General features: G+C 43.2%; 1 protein-coding gene across 2 annotated transcripts in view; it reads right to left on the bottom strand.

Moving 5' to 3' along the window:
* Window positions 1-27,019, bottom strand: part of AQR (aquarius intron-binding spliceosomal factor) — a 123,760-nt gene that overhangs the window by 36,697 nt on the left and 60,044 nt on the right. For both annotated transcript variants that reach the window (XM_048852358.2, XM_048852357.2), the window contains exons 23-29: window positions 19,693-19,803; window positions 15,860-15,969; window positions 9,110-9,245; window positions 8,224-8,433; window positions 7,145-7,282; window positions 5,713-5,784; window positions 1,007-1,194 (exon numbers count right to left, since the gene is read on the bottom strand). In XM_048852358.2, the coding sequence (XP_048708315.2) occupies window positions 1,007-1,194; window positions 5,713-5,784; window positions 7,145-7,282; window positions 8,224-8,433; window positions 9,110-9,245; window positions 15,860-15,969; window positions 19,693-19,803 (965 nt within the window). The remainder of the gene's footprint in view (window positions 1-1,006; window positions 1,195-5,712; window positions 5,785-7,144; window positions 7,283-8,223; window positions 8,434-9,109; window positions 9,246-15,859; window positions 15,970-19,692; window positions 19,804-27,019) is intronic.

Raw genomic sequence — 27,019 nt, 5'->3', positions numbered from 1 at the left:
ATGAATCGGGATTGAACTTTAACAGCTCATCTCATCTCAACTACTTTTCTCAATTTTCCCCAAAAAGGAGAGTTATCTCCATCTAAGAGACTGTCAAAAAAAGGGTTTTTTCCCCTTTTAAAAAAACTCTCTACAGCTAAAGGGAACAAGGGTTGTTGTTAAAATGAAAGCACTATTTAATACATTTCAAACGCTTTAATTGTTTTTCCTTCTTTTATGTATTTTTAAATAAACAGTTAAAAGGATTTTAAATAGTGTGTTTGCCATGGTAATAAGCAGGCTGAGGTCTCTGTATACTAAACCCAGAGCCCCTTGTTTAAAACTGTTTTATGTTGGACAGTTTCAAGGTCATGTTAACACATTTGACTATTTGGGCCCTTCCTTCCATATAAATGAACACAACAGAACCCACTGGAGGGTATGGAATACTGCTGTGATGTCCTCTCTAGGACTAGTCATTCTCAGGTTCCTGAGTCTGGAGTTTAAGGTTGACCGTATTGATAGAATAAGCTTGCACTCCAGCCCTGAAATGACAAATGTGTGAATCATGGATGCAAGGGAGAAATGGAATGTATTGTATTTAGTTGGGGGCTGAAGGTGATGGCTAGTGGCATTCTGTTATTTTCTTTGTTGGGCGTGTCCTGTAGTAGGTAACTTCTGGGTACTCTTCTGGCTCTATCAATCTATTTCTTCACTTCAGCAGGTGGGTACTGTAGTTGTACGAACGCTTGACAGAGATCTTGTAGGTGTTTGTCTCTGTCTGAGGGGTTGGAGCAAATGCGGTTGTATCATACAGTATGGCATTTGCTCCAACCCCTCAGAGACAAACACCTACAAGATCGCTATCAAGTACTCCAGTTCCTTAGAAGGCTACTTCTACCTCCACTCGCTGTTAAAGGGATAATGTCAGATCCAATCTGGCCTTAATACTTAAGTTATTCAAAACCATATGTTTTTAACCTGGTACCTGTGAATAAGACCTCCTGACTTTTTTCCGTTATCTTACCTTGCTCTTGCTCTTCCTTGAGCATCCAAGTCAACAGTTGGCACCCCCACACGAACAAAGCGTGTAAAGAGAGACTGTTCCATGTTGGAGTATTTTTGGAAAGCCATGTTCTTAATGACAGGTGGCAACTGATGATGGTCACCAATCATAATCCATCGTTTCAGTCGGCTGAATCCATCTTGGGGGTTCTATTAAAACAATTTAAAAATTGCAAAAACCTGGGTTATCATATGATCAGGCATTACCTTTATTAAAATAATTCTAGTAAAGTAAGGGCCAAATTGGCTTAGTTATAAGCACTAATTTTCAATATTGAATATCATTTGTTTTTAAACTGCACTGAACTGCAAATAAAATGTCAGTCTAAAGCAGCAGTGGGCAACCTGCGGCGTCAGGGTAATCTGCTGGCGGGCCGCGAGACAGTTTGTTTACATTGACCGTCCATAGGCCCAGCTGCCTGCAACTCCCAGTGGCCGCGGTTCCCTGTTCCAGTCCAACTGGAGCTGGGAGCTGCGGGCAGCCATGCCTGCGTACGGTCAATGTAAACAAACTGTCCCACGACCCCCCCAGAGGATTACCCTGATGGGCAGCATGCGGCCCAGAGGTTGCCCACCACTGGTCTAAAGGCATCTATTTCTACCCTTCCAATGTCTCCCATGACGTAAAAAAGGAGAGTTTAATATTTTATGCTAAATTGCTCTTTTTAATTAACATAATCAGATAAATTTGTACATTAACACAATATGAGTTATAGCAAGAATGAATTTGACCCACTGCAATGATGATATAACAGAAGTACTAATGCTCCATTACAAAGGGCAAAAGGAAGAATCATACGTACCTTCAGAAATTCTGGATACAAGTTAAAGGAAACTGCAGAAGCAATACAACTGTGGTTTCTGCAAGCCTTATTATGCTCCTAGTTTTTACCTTTGACAATACCTCCACTTAAAGGGAGGCTGCGTGGGGCAACCAATCAGGGCCCAATGAGAGCTGCAAGGCAGAGCAGGGTAAGTTGGTGCTGGGACCTCAAGGACTGAACACTGTGTCTCTAGAAGGCTGAGACACCTGCACTTTGAACAGAGCAACTGCTGCCAAAGACTGGGGGAGCAAGAGGAGCTGGCTGCCAGGACTGGGTAGTTGCATGCCCTGAGGAAAGGCAATGAAGGCGCTAGGGCCATGGGAAAGTGTCCCAGGGAGATATGACAGCTGTAAGAAGAGTAAGAGGCACAGCAGGAAGCTGCTATCCACAGGGTACCTGGGCTGGGACCCAGAGTAGTGGGCAAACCTGGGTCCCCGCCCCACTCGCCACTGGGGAAGTGGCAGGAGTTAGACAGACATAGCTACCCCTCCTCCCTGCAGAAGGGGGTAAATATGGATGGTGGGCAGAGTCATGAAGAGGACACTGGGATTTGGACTGTGGCGGGTCTGCAGGCAGAGATGACAACGGGAGAGACAGCACCTGGAGACGTCATACCGAATGGCAGAGCGAATCCCCAGGATGGCTAACAGGAGATGCTGCAGTGAACCTCGTGACACAGGGAGAAGAAAGAGGAAGGGGGAAACAACTGCAAGATATTTTTCTGCAGAAATCAGGATCTTTGTTATATTGGTCACAATGTATTAGTAATGTTAAGTTGCTTTCAGAATGATCCTTTTACTTATTGAGGGGATCAGACACAAACTACTGTTTTGGAAATCCAGTTCATCAAAGTTCTAGCCATCAAACTGGGTTTTCAAAAAGTGTTTGAATGATTCTTTACGCTGCTAAGTCATTGTCCAGGGGTGTGCTGGCCCCTCAGGAGCTATGCCAGAGCACAGCCCTAAAGGGCAAACATTGGCAAAGGGACAGAATCCCCGCCCCCGCACCTTCCCAACCCCCTTACATCTTCTACACTTCAACCCCCTCCCCCGCACACATACACTCCCCCCTCACTGCTCTGAACCACTGTATGCCCTAGCTCTGCACCAAAACAGTTACATGAATCTGAAAATTTTATGAGCAGTGCATGTTAGAGGGCTGAATATCAGGAACCCCTTGCCAAAGTAACTCAGCAAAATGCTTTCTTATGTTTACACTCTGTTCCATTGTTCAGGAACAGGGTGAAGTTGTGATTACATGACTCTGGTATGCATTCAGCATATTTCATCTTTCCACCATTTAAATTAATGCTAATTTCATTGAGAATACTTCTAAATTAAAATCAAAAGCTGTATGTGGATTTTACAGCACTTTACAATATTGCTCTTAAACCTGAAAAGTTTGGTCTCAGTGCAAAGTTTCTGAAAGGAAACGCTGCAGAATGCAGGCAGAGAGCTAGGAACACACAAAACACATTCTCAGAAAGCTGCCATGGGTAGGGTTTGAATTCAGAGTGAACAGGTGCTGCTCAGATTCAATGACCACAGCATGTCATCTTGAGTGTCCCAACTCCTCTAGCTGTTAACAAAGGCCTAGTCTTGCTGCACATGTGCATTTCACTTTTAGGCATGGCAGAATAACTCGTGCCAACCGGGAGTTACAAACTTTGCCCTTAATAACTTTTGCAATGTTGCTTCCCCAAAGGGGCAGTGGGAACTGGGCACTCCCTGAGATCATTCCTGAGTGGCTGTGATCAGTTTGTGGAGGATTAGAATCATAGTTTGAGCCCCAGGTGCGTGCAAAGAGAGTGTCTGAAAAATCAGGTGATTTCATAAACAGCTGATTTTGGGGGAGGGAGGGGAGGTTGTATCTCAGGAACCCCTTGTTCAAATGATTCAACATTTGGATCAATAAGTCTCCCCTGGATCCCACGAGGTACAGAAAATTTCAAGAAAATCTGAGTAAGCATGTCTGTTTTAGAGCACTTACAATTGTCAACTTAAACAAACACTCAACCATAATTACATCAGGGCTAATGAATTGCTAGAATGATTCCACAGGTTACAAGAACAAAAAAAAAGGATTTAGGAGAGGTCACATGAAACAGCTACATTTATTTTATATGCAGAATATTGTGATTTCACAATTGCCATCTTAGGTCTACTTTAAGTGAATTTTGAAATAAGCAATTGTTACAGAGAGGTGCATATAGCTCAGACAAAGATGAGAATTTTAGTCACTGAGCCACACACTGAGCATGATTCTAATCAGCATGTATCAGGAGTAAATCATGAGTAACTTCATTTATACAGGAGTAAAAATCTGACATCAGGCCCATTATACCCAAATCCACTATACCGTTCTCGAACACCTAATTGCTAAGGACAGAGTTAGTTACCTGGAAGCTTTCCCACTACTACACACCAAGCAGCTAATTTTGCTTCTGCAACATATGACTTACGGGAACTAAGGAGTTCTCTCTGCTTCGCATTACAAATTAGTGATGCATTGAGCTGATCCATGTCAAAACTATTCATATATTATTTCAAAGCAGATGGAACCATATAGCCACAAACTGTTCTGTTATGAAGTCTCTGTACCATTATTCTTGTCTTTCCATTATCTATGTTTATTGTAAAATATGTATGTAGGTATACACAACTTTAAAAACTGCCTGTTTTACAAAAACAAAGACTCTGATAAAATACACTCAATGCTTCTAATACGACACAGGAAAACATTAAATTCATAATAAATTCCTGTACTTTATAGCAAAAAAGTCTTCTATAAAATACTTCCAAAAAACTTGTTAATCAAGGGAAGTAACAAAAGTAACAAGTCCAATATCAATAACACAATTATTTTGATTTATTACTTTGGCATTTCAAACCAAAGGGCCTAATCCAGCTATCATTTAAGCTATTTCAAGGTAGTATGATCAGACTACATACATATCAATCAAAAGTCAGATAAACTGCATAAAATAAAAAGAAAAAATACAGAAGAACCAATAACTCATAATAAAGGCTACGATTTCGTCACAGATATTTTTTAATAAAAGTCATGGACAGGTCACAGGCAATAAATAAAAATTCACGGCCCATGACCTGTCCATGACATACTATAAATACCCCTGACTAAATCTTGGGGGTGGAAGGGGCGCTGCTGTGAGGGGAAGCTGGGGCCAGCAACACCAGCTGCTGGGGGCCACTAGAGAAGCAGTTGCACCAGCTGCCCTGAGGGCCACTGCTGGGGGCCGCCGACAGTGGCTGCTTCAGCCGCTACTGGGACTGCTGCTCGGGTAGTCCGCAGGGCTAGCTGCATCAGCTGCTGCTTGGGCGGTCCCCGGGGCCAGCTGCCTAGGGCCGCTCAAGCAGCAGCCAGTGTGGCTGATGTGGGGCTGCCCGAGCAGCTGGCTGCAGGCTACTCCAGCAGCAGCCAGTATAGCTGTCCCCAGGGCCAGCTGCTTGGGCAGCCCTGGAGTCAGCCACACCAGCGGCTGCAGAAGTCACAGAAAGTCATGGAATCTGTGACTTCCGCGACCTCCATGACAGACACGGAGCCCTACTCATAATGAAGAGAATTTATGAACTGATAGCCTGATCTTGAAAGCACCAACCGTTCCAAACTCCTACTACTTCAATGGAAACTGCAAGTACTCTGGAACTTTCAGTAACGGGCCCTCTTTTGAGGATGAAACTGATATACACTTAAATGAGTTTGTCGTCATGGGTAACAAGCAAATACTATTCTCAAAAATGCATACCACACTTTCAGTCATTAGCAAAAACATACTGTTCAAGATTTGAGAGAGAAGTAATTTATTTTACAATGAAATTCTCACCTGCAAGAGGAGAGGTATAAAGGTTTCTATCTCCAGAATCTGAGCAGACTCTTCCATTAAGATGTTATCATACTGAGAGAGAGGGGAGGGAAGGGAGGGGGATTAAATATTCTGATCAATAAAAACATAAAAACAGAAACAGGAGTACATTTTTGATGGGGAGAAGTTATTTCAGAACCACATATACAGACAGTTGAAATTAACTTTTCATAGACTTGTACCAAAGGAGCAGCAACATTTCTTTTCTGTCTCAGAAGCATCCATGAGCATGAAGACAAATCTCCATTAGAACCTATATAAATAAGTCCACATGGATTCTTCTGTGACTAAAATTATCATTATCAGGATCAGCCTATAATGCTGCTCAGTACTCAGTCAACAAGGCTCTAGCATAAAATGAATGCTATGCCTATCTTTTCAGAGGTAAGTGTGGCTTGTATCACTGACAGAATAAGCTGAATACCAATCCTGTTCTATTAAGTTTTTGATTTACTTTGCATTGGGTCCCTATCTTATCTTCTCCTTTTCTTTCTTGTTCCAGGAATAAGCCCTAAGCTCCTTCTTCCATTCATACTTCTGAAAGTCCACTGGCAGGAAGGATGGCGGGGAGGGGGGGACTTGCTGCTGAAGACAGATTTACCAGGGAGACAAGCAACTCCATTTCTTCTGTTTATCCTGCTCCATTCCATTACCCACCTAATAGCCATATCTAGTTTGGAGGTGGGGAGGACAAACCTGCCCAGTCACATCTCCAAACAGATCTGCCTGCCTTGGAAGAAGGACCAAACTCTAAAATCAAGCTAACGTTTTTTTAAGTAAACTAATTTTGGTCTATAATTTATTTTCTATCTAACTGAAATAACTATAACAGTATAAAAACTGTGTGCTGACCAAACCTAAGTGAAAATGCAGCAGTGATATTTACACTCTACAATAGAATAAGCAAGTGTTGCTGCATGAGCCTCTTCTTCAAATTGTTCATTATTTAGCTAAGCAACACGTTAACAGGGTCTTATTTATTTCAGCTCTCCACCTGCTTTTATCTTGGCATGCAATCACTTCACTACAATTTATCATATTAGTCTACTTCTGCAGAAATTTACAATTTCTTCAAACAGAATGATATACATTTATGGAATGCATAAATAGCAAGAAAACAAGTCATGACCATATACACAACAAGAACACTCTTTGATATATGCAAGCAATATTCAAATTAACATCTTTATGACTTTCAATACTCATAATACCTTAACGAATCTCAACTTGTACTTACGTTGATTATTTTTCATTAAAAAAGGAAAACTAGGTAATTTAACAGATTAAAAATTCCAGTGAGTCAACATAATGTAGTGGTCTATGTTTACAATATACGATGTTTAATGTAGGAAAATATTTTAGATTAGCATATTGCCATTATTGGAATCACTACCTTGAAGCCTAATTCAACCAGGTCATGTCGTTTCAAGGCCGCATGAGTACAAGTCATTGCAATGATCTTTGCTTCTTTCACCAAGAGGTATTTGGATCTATCCAGGCCACTGCGGAGGAGTTCAAATGCCCTGAATTCCTACAGGAAGAGAAAAAAGCACTCAAGAATGAGAATACAAAATATTGTTTACAACAGAACTATGCACTCAAAAGCTATCTGACTTTACTCCTTCCATTCTTAACCCAAAAAAATATAAGTAAAAAGTACTAATCTACAACAATTTCATGTCTGATTAATTTCTTAGCTCTAACAAAACATAGCTGTGAAATATAAACAAAATTTCAAAAGGACCTATAAAAATATACCCACAAAAAACTGGAACACCTATTTGTGCCTGCAAATTTAAACTTACACACAAACAAAATTGCCTGATAATCTGAGGACACATACATTTTTAGAAACAACTTGCTTTCAACTGTTCCCTCTTTTTTTGGGCACTGTTTTTATTGATCACAGGATCAAATTTAGAGATTAGAAAATTAGGCTCATATAGTTTTAAAGCCACTAAATACACTGCCTAGGTCAGTGACTAACGTTCTAGACTATTGTGCCCCTTTCAGAAGTCTGATTTGGCTTGCGTATCCCCAAGTTTCACCTCATTTAAAAACTACCTGCTTACAAAATCAGACACAAAAATATAAGTGTCACAGCAAACTATTATTAAAAAATTTGCTTACTTTCTCATTTTTACCATGTAATTATGGAATAAATCAATTTGAATATAAATATTGTACTTACATTTCAATGTATAGTATATACAGCAGTATAAAAAAGTCGTATGAAATTTTAGTTTGTACTGACTTTGTTAGTGCCTTTTATGAAGCCTGTTATAAAGCTAGTCAAATATTTAGATGAGCTGACGTACCCCCTGGAAGACCTCTGCGTACCCCAGAAGTATGCATACCCCTGGTTGAGAACCAATGGTCTAGATTTTCTTTTATACTATCTGGTTTAAAAAAAAGCCTCCTCAAATAAATAATTCCAAAATTTCCAGTAAAATGAAATTTTACAAATCTTACCTCAAGTTGAGTGAATATTTTCTTAATGTGTCTGAAACACCCTTCAGCAATTTCCATGTCCTCTTCATAAGATTTGCCTTTAAAAATTGGTTGAGGGGCATTTGCAAAATACTGATGAAAAGGGAAGAAACTAGAGACATCTGCAACATCAGGAAGCTTGCCACCTTTAACTTTCACTTTGCTAATATACTCCTCCCAACGAGACATTACCTGCAGCAAACAAAGATGTCATGATAGTGTATATATTTTTTCTATTCAACAGGGTTGTTTTTTTTTTAAAACCTTAGACTACCTATTTTTATTTAGTACATATTTGCATAAAAATCACAGGTTTATATTTGGTTTTCAACATAATTTCATAAAAATAATTTATAAATATATCCAAAGAAGAGAAATTACATTTCTTTAGTAAGACTAAACTATCTCTAAAACAGATAAATTACTATTTTGATGTTGTACTCTCCCATAAAAATCAAATGTAAAGTGAATTTCCAGTTATTGTATGTACTCTTTGTTTTCCTTCATTTAGTTATCTAACAAAAGCAAGTTACCACCTTGAGATCTATCATCAACAGCATGAAGAAACTTGCCGAGACTGTCATATCTGAAGAGGAAAATCCAGACCAGAAATGTTGCCAATAGTTGTACAAAAAAGCAAGAATGATGGCCTTTCAATTTGAGAGTCATCAGGCACAGAGTTAAAAACAATAGCAACACAAACAAGTAACATTATAATTATAGCTTCAGTTGCTGTCTACATTTTGAGCCACCAAACAAAACCATTTCTTTAGACTCAATTCTGAGAAATTCACTCCAATATCCATGTTGTGCTTTATAACATAGGGAGGTCCAAATCTGCTCTTTGGAAAAATATTTTATCTCTTACTTGGTATAAGAAGAAGTGACCAGCTGTTTCACAAGTATAAGAAACATCTCCTGGGACCCCCAGGCTCTCTTGTAATCGTCCAACCTCCCGTAGAAGCTCCAGTCTTCGACCCAGGACATAATTAACTCTTCCATACCTACAGAAGGGATGCAATGTGATACAAAGAATTATGTATTCTGAGTTTCTTTCTCAGCTGAAATGAATGTTGCTGAATGCCCATACTTGGATGTCGCAAAAATAACTACACAGAGCAAGCACTGGCCTTTATTAGTTACCAATAAAACCAGAACAAAAACCTGCTACCTGCCAACTGTTACTATATATATCTATATAATACTTCTATGCCCCCTCTCACCACAGAATCAGAGTGCCTCAAACATTAATGAAGTTATCTCACATATTCCTGTGAGGAAGGGAAGAATTATGCAAATTTTACATGTGGAAAACTGAGGCAGAGAGATTCCGTGACCTGCCCACAGTCATATGGGAAGTCTGTGGCAGAACTAGAAATTTCTCCAGTAATTCCAGAGTCTCACTCGCACATGCTTCCTTATGTGAACACCAAAGCTCTCTGTGGTTATTCTTTCATAGTGCAGGCTTAGCATTCTTAGAAGCACCTCTGTGTCCATCCTCTGATGGCCGCACCCTAGACAGGTAATTGGACCCACGGGCGGGGGTAAGGGGGATATCTGCTGTCTGTGCTCAAAGTGTTCATTTTACCCAATTCAAACCCAGAATTGTTTCCTTTGCACAGTCAGTTTTCCCAGTTTAAGTCTTTCACACAACAATGGGAGAAAAAAAAATTAAACAAAATGAGAAAATGTGACTAAAACCATAACAAATGGCATAGGAAATCAGGTGTGGCAATAGTATGTGACACTATTTTAAACTGAAAAGGAGTACTTGTGGCACCTTAGAGACTAACCAATTTATTTGAGCATGAGCTTTCGTGAGCTACAGCTCACTTCATCAGATGTTTACCGTGGAAACTGCAGCAGACTTTATATACACACAGAGAATATGAAACAATACCTCCTCCCACCCCACTGTCCTGCTGGTAATAGCTTATCTAAAGTGATCAACAGGTGGGCCATTTCCAGCACAAATCCAGGTTTTCTCACCCTCCACCCCCCCACACAAATTCACTCTCCTGCTGGTGCTAGCCCATCCAAAGTGACAACTCTTTACATAATCAAGTCGGGCTATTTCCTGCATAGATCCAGGTTTTCTCACATCCCCCCCACCCCCATACACACACAAACTCACTCTCCTGCTGGTAATAGCTCATCTAAACTGACCACTCTCCAAGTTTAAATCCAAGTTAAACCAGAACATCTGGGGGGGGGGGGGGGGTAGGAAAAAACAAGAGGAAACAGGCTACCTTGCATAATGACTTAGCCACTCCCAGTCTCTATTTAAGCCTAAATTAATAGTATCCAATTTGCAAATGAATTCCAATTCAGCAGTTTCTCGCTGGAGTCTGGATTTGAAGTTTTTTTGTTTTAAGATAGCGACCTTCATGTCTGTGATTGCGTGACCAGAGAGACTGAAGTGTTCTCCGACTGGTTTATGAATGTTATAATTCTTGACAGACTAACACGGCTGTTCCTCTGAAACCTGTCATTATGCAAGGCACTGCATTTAGCCGTATGGAGTGGAAATCTATCAACTGCATGAAAAAACTTGTACAGATACAGACAGACATCATCTTCCTTTCCAAATGCAAACAGATGGACATCGTACCAAAAGGACTGAAGGTCAAAAATCCATTACAATCTACATACCACACAGACTATGCTGACAGCTTGTGCCTCACGCTCTCAAAGAAACTGCGGAATCACCTGATCAAGATCCTCTACAGCAAACAGGGAAAGATTAAGAATGAGCTCTCAAAAATGGATACTCTCATAAAGAACCAACCTTCCACACAAACTTCCTCGTGGCTGGATTTTACTAAAACTAGACAAGCCATTTACAACGCACACTTTGCTTCTCTACAAAAGAAAAAAGACACTAAACTTTCTAAACTACTACATGCTACAAGGGGCCACAGCAATGGTTCCCTCACCCCACCTAGCAATATTGTTAACCTATCCAACTATACTCTCAGCCCAGCAGAAGCAGCTGTTCTATCTCGGGGCCTCTCCTTCTGCCCCTCCACCCCCACGAACATGATACAGTTCTGTGGTGACCTAGAATCCTATTTTCGACGTCTCCGTCTCAAGGAATATTTCCAAAATACCTCTGAACAACATACTAATCCACAGAGGTCTCCCTGCCAACACTACAGAAAGAGGGATTCTAGATGGACTCCTCCTGAAGGTCGAAACAGCAGACTGGACTTCTACATAGAGTGCTTCCGCCGACGCGCACGGGCTGAAATTGTGGAAAAGCAGCATCACTTGCCCCATAACCTCAGCCATGCGGAACGCAATGCCATCCACAGCCTCGGAAACAACTCTGACATCATAATCAAAAAGGCTGACAAAGGAGGTGCTGTTGTCATCATGAATAGGTCGGAATATGAACAAGAGGCTGCTCGGCAGCTCTCCAACACGAGTTTCTACAAGCCATTACCCTATGATCCCACTGAGAGTTACCAAAAGCAACTACAGCATTTGCTCAAGAAACTTCCTGAAAAAGCACAAGATCAAATCCGCACAGACACACCCCTGGAACCCCGACCTGGGATATTCTATCTACTACCCAAGATCCATAAACCTGGAAATCCTGGGCGCCCCATCATCTCAGGCATTGGCACCCTGACAGCAGGATTGTCTGGCTATGTAGACTCCCTCCTCAGGCCCTACGCTACCAGCACTCCCAGCTACCTTCGAGACACCACTGACTTCCTGAGGAAACTTCAATCCATCGGTGATCTTCCTGATAACACCATCCTGGCTACTATGGATGTAGAAGCCCTCTACACCAACATTCCACACAAAGATGGACTACAGGCCGTCAAGAACACTATCCCCGATAATGTCACGGCTAACCTGGTGGCTGAACTTTGTGACTTTGTCCTTACCCATAACTATTTCACATTTGGGGACAATGTATACCTTCAGATCAGCGGCACTGCTATGGGTACCCGCATGGCCCCACAGTATGCCAACATTTTTATGGCTGATTTAGAACAACGCTTCCTCAGCTCTCGTCCCCTAAAGCCCCTACTCTACTTGCGCTATATTGATGACATCTTCATCATCTGGACCCATGGAAAAGAAGCCCTTGAGGAATTCCACCATGATTTCAACAATTTCCATCCCACCACCAACCTCAGCCTGGTCCAGTCCACACAAGAGATCCACTTCCTGGACACTACAGTGCTAATAAACAATGGCCACATAAACACCACCCTATACCGGAAACCTACTGACCGCTATTCCTACCTGCATGCCTCCAGCTTTCACCCTGACCACACCACACGATCCATCGTCTACAGCCAAGCTCTGCGATACAACCGCATTTGCTCCAACCCCTCAGACAGAGACAAACACCTACAAGATCTCTGTCAAGCTTTCTTACAACTACAATACCCACCTGCAGAAGTAAAGAAACAGATTGATAGAGCCAGAAGAGTTCCCAGAAGTTACCTACTACAGGACAGGCCTAACAAAGAAAATAACAGAGCGCCACTAGCCGTCACCTTCAGCCCCCAACTAAAACCCCTCCAACGCATTATTAAGGATCTACAACCTATCCTAAAGGATGACCCAACACTCTCACAAGTCTTGGGAGACAGGCCAGTCCTTGCCTACAGACAGCCCCGCAACCTGAAGCAAATACTCACCAACAACCACATACCACACAACAGAACCACTAACCCAGGAACTTATCCTTGCAACAAAGCCCGTTGCCAATTGTGCCCACATATCTATTCAGGGGACACCATCACAGGGCCTAATAACATCAGCCACACTATCAGAGGCTCGTTCACCTGCACATCCACCAATGTGATATATGCCATCATGTGCCAGCAATGCCCCTCTGCCATGTACATTGGTCAAACTGGACAGTCTCTACGTAAAAGAATAAATGGACACAAATCAGATGTCAAGAATTATAACATTCATAAACCAGTCGGAGAACACTTCAATCTCTCTGGTCACGCAATCACAGACATGAAGGTCGCTATCTTAAAACAAAAAAACTTCAAATCCAGACTCCAGCGAGAAACTGCTGAATTGGAATTCATTTGCAAATTGGATACTATTAATTTAGGCTTAAATAGAGACTGGGAGTGGCTAAGTCATTATGCAAGGTAGCCTGTTTCCTCTTGTTTTTTCCTACCCCCCCCCCAGATGTTCTGGTTTAACTTGGATTTAAACTTGGAGAGTGGTCAGTTTAGATGAGCTATTACCAGCAGGAGAGTGAGTTTGTGTGTGTATGGGGGTGGGGGGGATGTGAGAAAACCTGGATCTATGCAGGAAATAGCCCGACTTGATTATGTAAAGAGTTGTCACTTTGGATGGGCTAGCATCAGCAGGAGAGTGAATTTGTGTGGGGGGGTGGAGGGTGAGAAAACCTGGATTTGTGCTGGAAATGGCCCACCTGTTGATCACTTTAGATAAGCTATTACCAGCAGGACAGTGGGGTGGGAGGAGGTATTGTTTCATATTCTCTGTGTGTATATAAAGTCTGCTGCAGTTTCCACGGTAAACATCTGATGAAGTGAGCTGTAGCTCACGAAAGCTCATGCTCAAATAAATTGGTTAGTCTCTAAGGTGCCACAAGTACTCCTTTTCTTTTTGCGAATACAGACTAACACGGCTGTTCCTCTGAAACCTATTTTAAACTCTTTCCCCTCCCACCCAGTTATATTGACAACACCCCCTAAAGGGCAAAACAAAAATGTGTTACTGAACTTAATGAGTTTTCTATACATGTGCTTTTAAAAGATTATTTCTGAATGTGAGAAAAGGCTAATTTTGAAAGACAACAGAAACTCCTAACAAAACATTTATAAAAGCAAGTTTTTCTCATAATGACTAAAAATGCAACCTCCTAGGACTCATGATTATTTCTATTTTATCAAAAAAACAGGGTAGCTAAAGCTGGAAATTTGAATACCGTAAGTTACAGAACTGAAAAGAGCATTCTTTTACAACTGAAGCAACGAAATTACTTTTCCAGTAGCCATAATCAAATATGCTTTCTGGAGTGTTAAATACAAAATCCAGCCTCCAGAGTTACAAGTGGCCACAACCAGATTTCTCACTAAAAAGAAAAATGTTCTGATTCATCACAATTCATGTCACAATTCATGTGTCTAGTTTTGTTTAATTAATATGTAAATAGCATTCACACGGGGCTATAACCACCTTTCATATGTTAAAAAGACAATGGTACTGGTATGAAGAATAAACCCAGAAACAACCAAAACACCAGAAAGTAATCAGTCAGAGAAAAATATCAACCACCCCAAATCCCTCTCTCCTGCCCCAAACAGCATTACTCAGCATACTGTTTTCTCCCACAAAAGCCTAGGCATAGAGCTGTAGCTTTGTAGAAAGACCTGAAGGTCAACAGTCTTGGATCATTTTGTAGGGGGAAATGTTAATGCATTGTGTAAATAACTGGGTGTTAATATTTGTTTGAAGTGTTAATGTAGCCATGTTGGTCTCCGGATATGAGAAACACAAGTTGGGTGAGGTAAATCAATATATTGTCAAAATAATTCAGTACTTGTTCAGTTCAATTATTTTCCAATGCAAGCCTCTGATTCTACAAACATTTACTAACATGTGTAGCCCCCGTGAAGTCACTGGGATTACTCACACATGTAAAATTAAGCATGTGAATATTTACAAGAACAGGGCCTACATCTGTACAAAAGTTAAGATGAAGAACGGAAAACTTTATGAAATATGTATAATTGTTAATCACGGACACATTCTTCAAAATGTATTACTTACCATTACAGTATAAGCCCTTTAGTTTCAGTGGATGTTAAAAAATGCTTTAAAAATTGCAAGCAATTCTGTAAAATAATTACAAGCAGAAGGGATCTGAGTTTAAAATTTCAGCCATTCTATAATATGCAATATTCAGCATATTGCAAATCAAAAACATGAATAGCTGCAAAGAGATTTGAAATTGCAAAGAGTGCATTATTTTAGCCTTCAATTTGCATTTCATTAAACAAAAACTCCATAAAATGTGTACATGCTTAAAATATATTTACAAGTTCAAACATCTAGATGAAGATAGGTGAATACACAATTGCCTTGATATGTATAAAAACAGAAAAGTACAGTTTAACTGAATTAGCTACAAAACTGGAAAAAAAAGAATTAGCTAACTTAAGCTACACTGAAAATAAAAGCCCTATATTCAGGGCTCTAAGGGTATGTCTACACTGTAACTAAAAACCCACAACTGGCCTGGGCTTGGGCTAAGGGGCTGTTTAGCTGCAATGTAGACGTTTGGGCTCTGGCTGCAGCCTGAGCTCTGGGACCATCCCACCTCACAGATCCTAGAGCCCAGGCTCCAGCCTTAGCCCAAGCCCTGCAAGCCCAAGTTAGCTGACATGGACCAGTCAAAGATGTGTAACTGCAGTGCAGACATAACCTAAGTTACAGTTGTAGTAATACTAAGTTAGGACATAATTTTATGGGAAAGGAAGCATGAGTCTAAGCAAACTGCCCACTGTTTATTACCAATGAAAGTAGGAGTTTAAACATACCACTTGCCGTGTTTACACAAATTAGCTTATCATTAGCACCTTCCTCTTACCCATCAGCTCACCTGCTGAAATCTTTCTCTGTCTCCAATTCCTCCTCTCCATGACCGAGACGCAGGAGGTGGCGCTCATCAATGTCTAATGCCATGATTTTCTCAAACAGCTGGTTCAAGGCCTAGAGATTGACAAGAACAGGGGAAAAGGCAGTTTTTAGACGTTCAGAGGCTCTTGCAGGGAAAACTGAAGATTTACTATTGAGCATGCTAGTAAAGGATGCCTAATTTGGTAAGAACTGGAACCAAAGCAAACATGAAGGCAGCACCTAAATTAGAGCTCTTAATCTTGGGGAGGGAAAGAAGTCAGTCTACTGATACTGCTGCCTTTATATGCTATAGATACACAGTTAAACAAAACAAAACAGCATTCACCTCTACTTCAAGGCTCTGCTTAAAAATACTGGCTATCCATTTACAAAACCGTTTCAAGTACTAGACTTCTTAGCATCCAATTATTTTTTGCTAAGAAAGCAACAAGTCATGAAGAAATTACACCCAAACCAAATTTTGTCCATTTACCATTTATTGTACATGAATTGTATCAAATAATCTGGAAAAGCTTTATCTAATCCTGGCAAATGTCCTGGCTACATTACAATTGCATAATTCAATTCTGCCTTCCTAAAATTCCCCTGTAGTTTTAACTGGATAGGATATACTTCACATTCTGTCTTAAACAGTTATGGAGTAGTGCTGCTTATAGGCTTTCACCTCAAGTATGACTTCATTTCACTGATGACTAAAAGGAATCCTTGTGTATAGAAGTTTGCAAACACTAGCCAAAATGCAGGTAATAAACTCCCTAAGGATTACCTCTCCCATCACCCTTTGCTTCATCAAAAGCAAGACTGCTTCAGACTCAGACAGAAGCCACTGTACCAGCACAGCCTGGATACCACTATTCCAGATTGTAGCCAATTAACAGAAGGGTGGGGAGAGCTGTACGTCAACTGCATGACTGCTTATATTTGTTTTGGTGGAAGATACAGAAGTGGTTGCTCTCTTGTTGTGCCAATTAGAATGCCAGTAGAGGAGTGAGGTGGGATGTGGAGAAAGTTACTTAGAGAGGTTGGGAGGTATGTACTAAGAGTGGCTGAACTCCCCCAGATGATGATAATGTTACATGGCCTAATGACTGATCTGAGCAAAGGGGCAAGCAGAACTGGCAGGTTTATACTGCCTGAAGTGAGAGGAGGCTGCTAAACAGGGCCTAAGGACACTTTCTGACTAAAAAAATGGTAAGAAATGCAAGGGTGTATGGTGTAGTCTATGGCCAGTGATCAATAACTCTCTCTCTCTCTCTCTATATATATATATAGACAGACAGACACACACACATGCACGGTGGATGAGTTAAAGGTGCATCTCTGGACTGCTATAGTGGTAGGTTTTCCTGATCACATCTGGAAGATGAACAGATAAGGGAGACAACTAGATTTCTTGACTAAATAATGATAGGAAAGGTAATTAGGTCTCTATGGCTGTGATGAGACGGTGGATGTAGGGAGGTGTTGCGTCTGGTCTGTATGTTGAAGACAAGACACAAGCATTATAAGCCTGGATTCTATCAAAAAAGTTGCATATGTGTAACTAAACTGATCTAGTCCAGGGGTTGGCAACCTTTCAGAAGTGGTGTGCCGAGTCTTCATTTGTTCACTTTAATTTAAGGTTTCACGTGCCAATAATACATTTTAACGTTTTTTAGAGATCTCTCTCTATAAGTCTATATATTATATAAATAAACTATTGTCATATGTAAAGTAAACAAGGTTCTCAAAATGTTTAAGAAGCTTCATTTTAAATTAAATTAAAATGCTGATCTTATGCCGCTGGCCCGCTCAGCCTGCTGCCAGCCTGGGGTTCCGTTCACCTAGGCCGGCAGCAGGCTGAGCGGGGCCTACGGCCGGGATCCCGGCAGGCAAGGGGCTGGCAGCCAGAACCCCAGACTGGCAGCAGGCTGAGTGGGGCCAGCGGCCGAGACCCCAGACCGGCAGTGGGCTGAGCGGCTCAGCCCACTGCCACTCAGCCAGCTGCCGGTCTGGGGCTCCGTCCACCGGCTCCTGCCAGCCCAGCAGCCGGCTGCCAGTCCTGCTCAGCCCGCTGCTGGTTTGGGATCCTGGCTGTGCTCACATAGAGTGGGTACCTACCTTCTCCCTGGTTCTAGCCCATTCTCTTCCTCTCTCTCTGCACTGAGCTGTGGGTGGGAGTGCACTGAGCACAGGTCTGGGGGTGAAGGAGCAGGCTGGGGGTTGGGGTGTAGGGTCTGGCCAGGAGCTAGAATGAGGGAGAAGGCTCAGGGTTGGGGCAGGAGGTTTGGTTGTGGAGTGCTTATCTGGGCAGCTCCCATTTGGTGCAAGGGAGGCAGGTAGGAATGTGGCGGGGAGGGTGCTTGAGCTCCCGTTTGGTGCTTAGGGTGGGGGTGAGAATGTGGGGGGTGGAAGAGTCAGGGCATGGGGTGTGGGGAGGCTGGGTTTGTGTGGGGGGTGCTGGAGTGAAGGCTGGGGTTGTGGGGGGGTGCAGGGGTCAGGGCAGGAGGCTGGGGTGTGTCAGGGGTGCTGGATCAGGGCAGAGGGCTGGGTGGGGGGATTGAGGACAGCACAGGAGTCAGGGCATGGGGTGCTGGAGTGAAGGCTGGGGTTGTGGGGGGGTGCAGGGGTCAGGGCAGATGGCTGGGGTGTCTGAGGGGGTACAGGGGTCAGGGCGAGGGGGGCTGGGAGGGTTGTGAGGAGGGTGCAGGAATCAGGGCAGAGGGATGGGGTCATGGGGGGTGCAGGGGTCAGGGCAGAGGGCTAGGGGTGTGGGCTAGGGTCGTGGGGGTGCTCCCAGCCCCCTGCCCAGAGTGGCTCACAGCGAGCGCTGGAGGGAATATGCCCTACGTCCACCCCCCTTCCCCAAGGCCCTGTCCCCACCTCTTCTCCCCGGAGCAGTTGTGGGGAGGAGAAGAGCGGGCTGGGGCAGGCAGGATTTTTAATGGCACGCTGCTGCCTGCCGGGGTCCCGGCCTGGGTTTGGCAGTGGGCTGAGCGGGGGCTGGTGCCTGGGACCCGGCAGGCAGCAGGGTGCCATTAAAAATCGGTTTGTGTGCCGTCTTTGGCACGCGTGCCATAGGTTGCCGACCCCGATCTAGTCCCACAGTGCAAACCTTAATATACACACACTTAAGTGAGTTTAGCTTTGCACAAATTCACCTAAATTGACTTAAATAAGGATTAAACTGATTTAAGTGTGTCTATATTTGGGTTTGCACTGGTATACCTAGATGAATTTTATATTAATTTAGTAACACTAGTGTAGGGTGACCAGATAGCAACTGTGAAAAAACAGGACAGGGGGTGGGGGGTAATAGGCACCTATATAAGAAAGTCCCCAAAACGGGACTGTCCCTATAAAAATGGGACATCTGGACACCCTACACTAGTGCAACCTGCCTGATATCTGAAAGCCCGTAGTATCTGGCTTGTCAAAAGAAGTTGGACTGGGATGGTAGTTCAGAGGTAAGTGTAAAATTGAGATGTTATTCTGTAGTCCAGATAGGGCGACTGGGGCTATAATAGGTATTTCAGATATAGCAGAAGCAGAAAAGTCCCATACATTTAATAGGAGAACAATATGTAACTTTTTTGATTTCCACCCTAATCGCTTAAATGTCCTCAACAGAAAATGCATCTGATAACATACTTCAGAACGTTTTAAATTTTGATTTCATCGTAACTTCCAAATCTGTTTTTGTCTAAGACTCCACACAAACTTGTTCAAGTCCATATCAATGGAAATAACTGTACTATTGAAGCCACATAAAATAGAGCAGTACAAGAAAGGGTCACACAGAAGTTGTTCATTTACCTGGTTGGAATGTGTAACTATCAGGGTTCTCTGTTCTGGGAAATTATGATAGAGATTGGATATTATCTGCACAGCCACATCAGTTTTACCTGTACCAGGTGGGCCCACTACCTACAAAATGAAAAAAGAACAAAGTATAGATGTGCAGTAATCTGTAACATATGACACAACTATCCAGTTGGAAGAAAACGACGTTATTATGAGTTGGGTAGAACAAGATGGCTTGCCAGGAAGTATCTTTATTTTGACAAAGTACTGACTTAGGAAGCTGATGACCAAAATTCTACTCTAAATTGCCCCATTCATTGTCAATTGTGTGTAATTTGTAACTTGTTTCTGTGGACTCCAGATATAAATACAACGAGATACAGTGAAAAATTTAGCCATGTGCAAATGCAGAGTCCTGTGCAATGGGAATATACCTGATCATACAGACAAACTGCTGTCTCTGATTCCACGCTGTGCAATCTGAAACCAGTAGGCTCTGACCACTGCTTACTTTGTGCCACGGCTTAGGGTTGGCAGTTAATTGCTCCAGCACCACTGTGCCTGCTGCATCAGTTATAAGTGTTAAAAAATTGCTTGCGCCCCGGCACCTCTTTCATTACAAATTAAGCACTGGCTGTCACTGACACTTCCTCATACATGTAGGGTGGTCACAAGCGGCTGGGGAACCTCGGACATGGGACAATACAGAAAGACAAGAAAGAGCAGAGGCTTAAGTATCATGGATAAGAAAGGAGGAGTGGGACAGATTCATAGTTTGGACACTAGCTTGAGGAGGTCTGCCCTTTTAATTTACAAAAGGTCCCTGCAAAATCTAAGACTGTCCCTGGTGATATTATCAATATATCTGAGATTAATACATTTATAAGAAACTGCACAGAATTTAACATAATAAATACATTACAACGCTGCATCTCAGAGTTTGGCTTTGAAATTCAGACATTATATTTCACTCCACGCTGCCTATTTAGGATTATAAATACAGTATTTTCACTTTATTCACATGATATAGTTACCATTGATGTAGCTGCATTATCCTTAATATCACCGCTTTTTGAAACATATGGATTTAAAAGCAGTTAAACCATCTGTCTCTGTCTACCCCGGTTCTTATATTCACGTCTATCAGAAATATATTTTAATTTACTTTACATACCCAAACTCAGTAGAGTTGCCAAATGCTATCCTTGAACCTGAGGGAGCTAATGTGAAGAATACTCTGGAGGAGTTCTATGGTTAAACTCAGATCTACTTTGGAGACTGAGCACCTCACATTTGCATCCTGGAGCCACCCCTATATACTGAAGCAAACTAACTTTCTCTACACCTAAGATTTTAAATATGAGCAAAAATACAACTTGAGCAAGGTTTCTAAATATTATGGACAATCTCAAATTGTAGTATTTTGAAGAGAGTTAAGAAATACAGCACACATCTGATTCAAATGTCACAAGAACCTACATATGACATTTCAACCAATATGGGCCAAGTCCTACTTGCCTCCTTCAGACAAGCAGTCCTATGGACATGTAATTTGGACTCCTCATGTCAGGACAACAGGATCACACCTCATTACCATAAATAAGCACAATATACTCTACAGCAGTTCATTTTATCTATCGTAACTGGAATGAAAATATGGGGTCACACTGTACAATGAACTGGAAAGAGGCTCAAACAGCTGCCCATACACACACACACCCCTGTCCACACACACAGGCCACACACACCTGTCATTTACGAAATGCTCGTTTTAAGTGTAATTTTTCCCATTATGTCTAAGAGAATGCTCTCTGAAATCTGAGAAGATATTTTTAAACTGAAAATAAGTGATTAGCAAAATACAGCCAAAAATTTACGTGATTTCTCTCAGTAGTTATTTTTTTCTTTATGGATTGCGGGAACTAAACACTGTCAGGTACTACAATTTATCCCTAAAAGCTTTCCAATAAAAATATGCAGATGGTACTTCATAATACATTGTGCTTATACTGGAAAAGTTATTCTTACTGATTCATCAAAGATTAAATTATATTAATTAACAGCACATAATACTAGATTAAAAAACAAGATTAAAACAAAGAGCTACATCACCTAGAGTTTTCCCCCCTAGTATTTTATGTGTTGATTATATATTACAAAATGGAAATAAAGATTTTAATTTACTAGTCATCTTTCCAGCTGACAAGTAAGGAATATTGGTATGAAAGGAGACTCCCATACACAAATGTGTGTATTCTTAGCCAAACGCTATAATTATTAAAAAGCCAGCAGTTCAAACCAATGGGCTTGTTCCAGAAAAAGCATTATTAACTAAGCAATTTTTAATCACTTATCACTAGTGAATTTTACTGTCGCCCAAAAACTTTTTCATTTTAAAAGAACCCCTCAGGAACAGCAGATATAGTATAACTATAAGCCATTTATTTATCATCATTCTCAGGGTAGTCATTCATCTTAGTGCAAACTATGTTGTTAACCAATCCTACAGCCTTTACTCAGATGAGTAGTCCCACTGATTTCAGTGGGCCTACTCACATGAGTAAGGACTGCAGTATCAGTCCATAAAAATGAACTTAACTGTAACTAGAGATTCTTCAAGATGTAAGGTCCCTATCTGTATTCCATACAAAGGCACCATGCACCTGAGTCCAGAGATTTTTAGTAAGTAGTATCCGCTGGTCTGCACGGGCACAGTTGTTCTCCTCATGCTCCAAACCAAGAGAATAAAAGGCAGTGATTGATGCATCTCCAGTTCCTTTTCTCACAACAAATCTGATTATGATCTGCAGGAAAGGGGACGGAGGGGCAGGTAATGGACTAGTCAGGGACCACGCACATCGAACAACCTCCAATTATAGGTTTTGGAAAAAATAGCAATAAGTAGATGGTTTGATTCATGTGAAACTCTGAAATTACTTTAGGGATAAATTCTGGGTAGAGGAGAAGAGAGACCTGTTCTTTACGATGCTGATGATGGTTCATGGCAGATCTGCCGTGAGTGCTCCCAGCTCGCTCACCCTCCTGGCTGATGTGATGGTGAACCCCACTTTCATTGAGAGATAGGACATAGAACATGTGACTAATGGTTCGAAGGGAGATTTGGTGAGAACTGAAAGGACAATACAGATCCCACTGTGGTGTTGGTTTCACCTCTAGTGGGAAAGTTCTAATAAGTCCCTTTGGGAATCAAGTCATCGTAGGACGGATAAAGATAGTATGGTCCTCAATTGGAGGATGAAAAATGGACCCACCAGGAACTGACAAAGGCCCAATGTCTTATGGGTAGATAGATAGTCTAGAACACAAGGAATCCCAGTAGACTATGGAACTAACTGGCATCGACGTGACCAAAAGGAGAAACACTTCCATTTGGCCAGACATCTCCCAGTAGAATCTTGCCTGCTTTGGTTGACACTGGATTGAACCACCACTGAACATGAGCACTCTATGTCAGATGCCCATCCAAATACCAGGCCTTAAGCTGAAAAGGTCCTGGGTTGGTGTGCAGGATCGTATCATTGCGTTGTGTCAGCAGATCTGAAAATGATCAGATGTTGATGGGTTGAAATCCTCAGGCGATCAAAGAACAGAACTGTCTCAGTCAGTTGAGTGTGACGAAGATGACCTGAGCCACGTCATGATGGATCTTTTGCAGGACTTGTGCTATTAGCGGAATGGGAGGGAAGGCATATCTGAGATAGTCCATCCAGGATAGTAGCAGGGCATCAATCACCCTTAAAGCTGTGGCCCAGAGCTGCTCTGGAGTAGTACAGAGGTAGTTTCTTGTTCTCCTGCGAGGCAAAGAGATCCCAAGATGGTGTTCCCCACTGAGTGAGGATATCATTCAGAACAGAACCATTCATCTCCCATTCATGGTGTGTGGAAAAATATCTGTTGAGATTGACTTGCTACGGAGTTCTGCACCTGTTAGGTATGCTGCCAAGAGGGTTATGGATTTTATGATATACCAGTTCCAGTGGCCGACTCGCCCTATACACAGGGGAAGGCACACGGTGGGCACGTATGGAATACACATGGGGACCACTGCTCAAAGAAAAAACGGTTACCTACCTTTTTGTAACTGTTCATGCCCATTCCATTCTAGGTGTGTGCGCGCGCCCACGTGCATGGTCCCCGGATACTGCTAAGGCAAAAAATCTCCATAGGGTCAGCAGTGGTGCCCCCTTGAGTGCTGCGCTCATGTGTCAGTAGGGCCGGCAGCACCTGATATACTGACGCTTGAGCGCGGCACTCAAGGGGGAACCACTGCTGACCCAATGGATCCAGCTAAGTCAAAAATCTCCAACGACCGTGCACGTGCACACACCTAGAATGGAATGGACATGAGCAATATGTCTCAAAGAACAAGTTACGAAAAGGCAGGTAACTGGTATTTCTTCGAATGCTTCCTCGTGTCTATTCCATTCTAGGTTACTTGCAAGCAGTGCCAATGGAGATGGGCTTGGAGTTCACAGTCTTGCAGTTTGCAACACTGCTCTGACGAAGCCAGCATCATCCTGCGCCTGCTGGGTACATGCATAATGGGACATAAACGTGTGGACAGACGACCAGTTAGCAGCTCTACAGATCTCTTGGACCGGCACCTGAGCCAAGAAGGCCGCTAATGACACTTGTGCTCTAGTTGAGTGTGCCTCGACTATCACCGGTGGAGGCAATTCACCAGTTCATAGCAGTATTGGATGCAGGTTGTGAGCCAGGATGAAATCCTTTGAGCAGACACTGGGCAACCTTTCATCCTGTCTGCCACCGCAACCAACAGCTGCATTGACTTGAGAAACGGCTTTGTCCTGTGGATATAGAAGGCCAGCGCCCTCCTGACGTCCAGGGCTTGCAAACTGCAAATTCCTCTTCGGATTTATGGGGATTTATGTCCTGGTCGCTATGAAACTGAGAAGCTACCTTGGACAGGAATGCCAGGTGCAGCCACAACTGGACCTTATCTTTGTAGAATACTGTATAGGGCGGTTCTGAAGTAAGTGCCCTGATCTCAGACACCCTGCAGGCAGACGTAACCGCAACCAGGAAAGAAACCCTCCGGGAGAGAAGAAGAGGTTCGAAGGGAGGCCTCATGAGCCTTGACAGTACGAGATTCAAATCCAAAGGAGGGACAGGATACTGGACGTGAGGATATAGCCGGTCCAGATTTTTCAAGAACCGGGCTGTCATGTTGTGAGAAAAGACCAACCTGCCTTGGAACAGAGGGTGGAAAGCCGAAATAGCAGCCAGGTGGACCCTGATCGATGACAGGGACAAGCCCTGAAGTTTGAGGTGCAGAACATAATCCAGGATCTTCAGTGAGGCCTGCTCAGCCCGGATCCGTCGTTCTGAAGCCCAGCACATGAACCTTTTCCACTTGGCCAAGTAAGTCGTTCTGGTGGAGGTTTGGGTGCATGAGACTGACGTGTCTTGGGACAGCAGGTCCAGCCAGAGAGGTAGCCGCAGCGGAGCGGTTACCAAAAGGTCCAGCAGCATGCCAAACCAGTGTTGGTAAGGCCACTCGGGAGCTATCAGGATAACCTTCGCCCTGTCCTGTTTGAGTCATGAGGACTCTGTGGATCAACAGCACTGGCAGGAAGGCATACATCAGGGCCCCCGACCATGGAAGAAGGAAAGCATCTGACAAGGAACCACTGTCCATCTCCCAGAGTGAACAGAACACGTGGCATTTCCTGTCCTGACGGGACGCGATCAAGTCAACCTGGGGAGTTCCCCACTTTTGGAAGATGATACTGACCGCCTCCAGATGAAGTGACCATTCGTGGCGAGACGAGAAGGTCCTGCTGAGGCGACCTGCTAACACATTCCTGGTCCCGAGCAGGTGCACGGCTACCAGATGAATGGCATGCCACACACAGAAGTCCCAATGGCGGAGAGCTTCTTGGCAAAGGGCCAACGAAGTCGCTCCACCCTGCCTCTTGATGTAATACATTAAAGCAGTTTTGTCCATGAGGACCTGCACCACCTTGCCCTTCAGGTGGGGCAAGAAAACCTGGCAGGCCCATTATGAAACGGAGCAAACATCTGTGACCTTAGAATATGGAAATAGGCGTCCTTCAAGTCCAGGACAGAGTACAAGTCTCCCAGATCCAGGGAGTGGATGATGGAGACCAGGGAGACCATGCGAAAATTCAACTTCCTGAGAGACTTGTTGAGGCATTGCAGGTCCAGAATAGGTCTTAGGCCCTCTTTTGCTTTCGGGATTAGGAAATAACAGGACTAGAATCCATTTCTTGTCATGTCCCAAGAGACCTCCTCCACCGCCCTCATGTCCAGAAGATTCTCAACCTCTTGAATGAGGACTTGCTCATAAGAAGGGTCCCTGAAGAGGGACAGGAAAGACGGTGGAGGGAACAAGGGAGGGCAGCAAAAACTGCAGGGTGTAGCCTTGAGCCACTATCTCCAGCGGTCAGAGGTGACCAGTGAGCAGGCTGAATGGTAGGGATGAAGACAGTTGAGGAAAGAACAAGCTGGATCCTGGGAGGTGATTGGGGCGTCGCTCTTAACCACACCCTCAAAACGAGCGCTTTTGGCCCCCAGGGTGCTTTGCCCGACCTGGCTGCGCAAGTGAGCAGTAAGAGGAAGGGCAGTGGTGGATGAAACTAACATCCCTGTCCCTTCTCCTTGCAGACTCTGGACGAGGCTGCCAAGGTCTTGGCGGCCGGAACTGCTTTCTTGCAGACTGAGGCATATGCATGCCCAACAAGCAAAGGGTGGCCTCAGTGTCTTAACCCATGCAATCTCGCACCCTGGGCCAAACCCTGCAGAAGGGACTCCTTGAATTTATGGAGGGAGTCCCATAAATTGAAATTGTATCCCTCTAGGAGTGCCTGATGGCTTGCCACCCGGGATTGTAAGCTTGCAGTAGAATAAAATTTTCCTCCCAAACAGCTCCAATCTTTTGGCTGCTTTATTTTTGGAAGTCGAGCTGGTATGCCCTAGTTTATCTTTTTCATTGTCCGCAGAGACTACCAGCAAGCCTGGGGGAGGGTGGTTGTAAAGGTACTCAAACCCTTTGGTTGGGACAAAGTATTTCTTTTCAGCCCTTTTAGAGGTGGGAGGGACGGATGAAGGAATTTGCCAGAGGGCCTTGGCAATTTTGAGGACACCGTCATACACTGGTAGTGCAACACGGGCTGGGGTAGAGCTGACAGGACACTAAAAAAGGTGTCTCCCTGCTTGGCCATTTCCTCCAGCTCCAGGCCCAAGTTCTTGGCCACCAGTCAAAGTAGGGCCTGCTGTACTTTAAAATCATCTGGAGGCTAGCTCTCGAGGGTCCTGCAACCGCCTTGTCTGGGGA

The sequence above is a fragment of the Caretta caretta genome, chromosome 6 (genome assembly GCF_965140235.1).
Source record: "Caretta caretta isolate rCarCar2 chromosome 6, rCarCar1.hap1, whole genome shotgun sequence".
Lineage (NCBI taxonomy): Eukaryota > Metazoa > Chordata > Testudines > Cheloniidae > Caretta > Caretta caretta.
The sequence above is the reverse complement of the archived record's forward strand: the minus strand, read 5'-3'. Positions and strand labels throughout refer to the sequence as shown.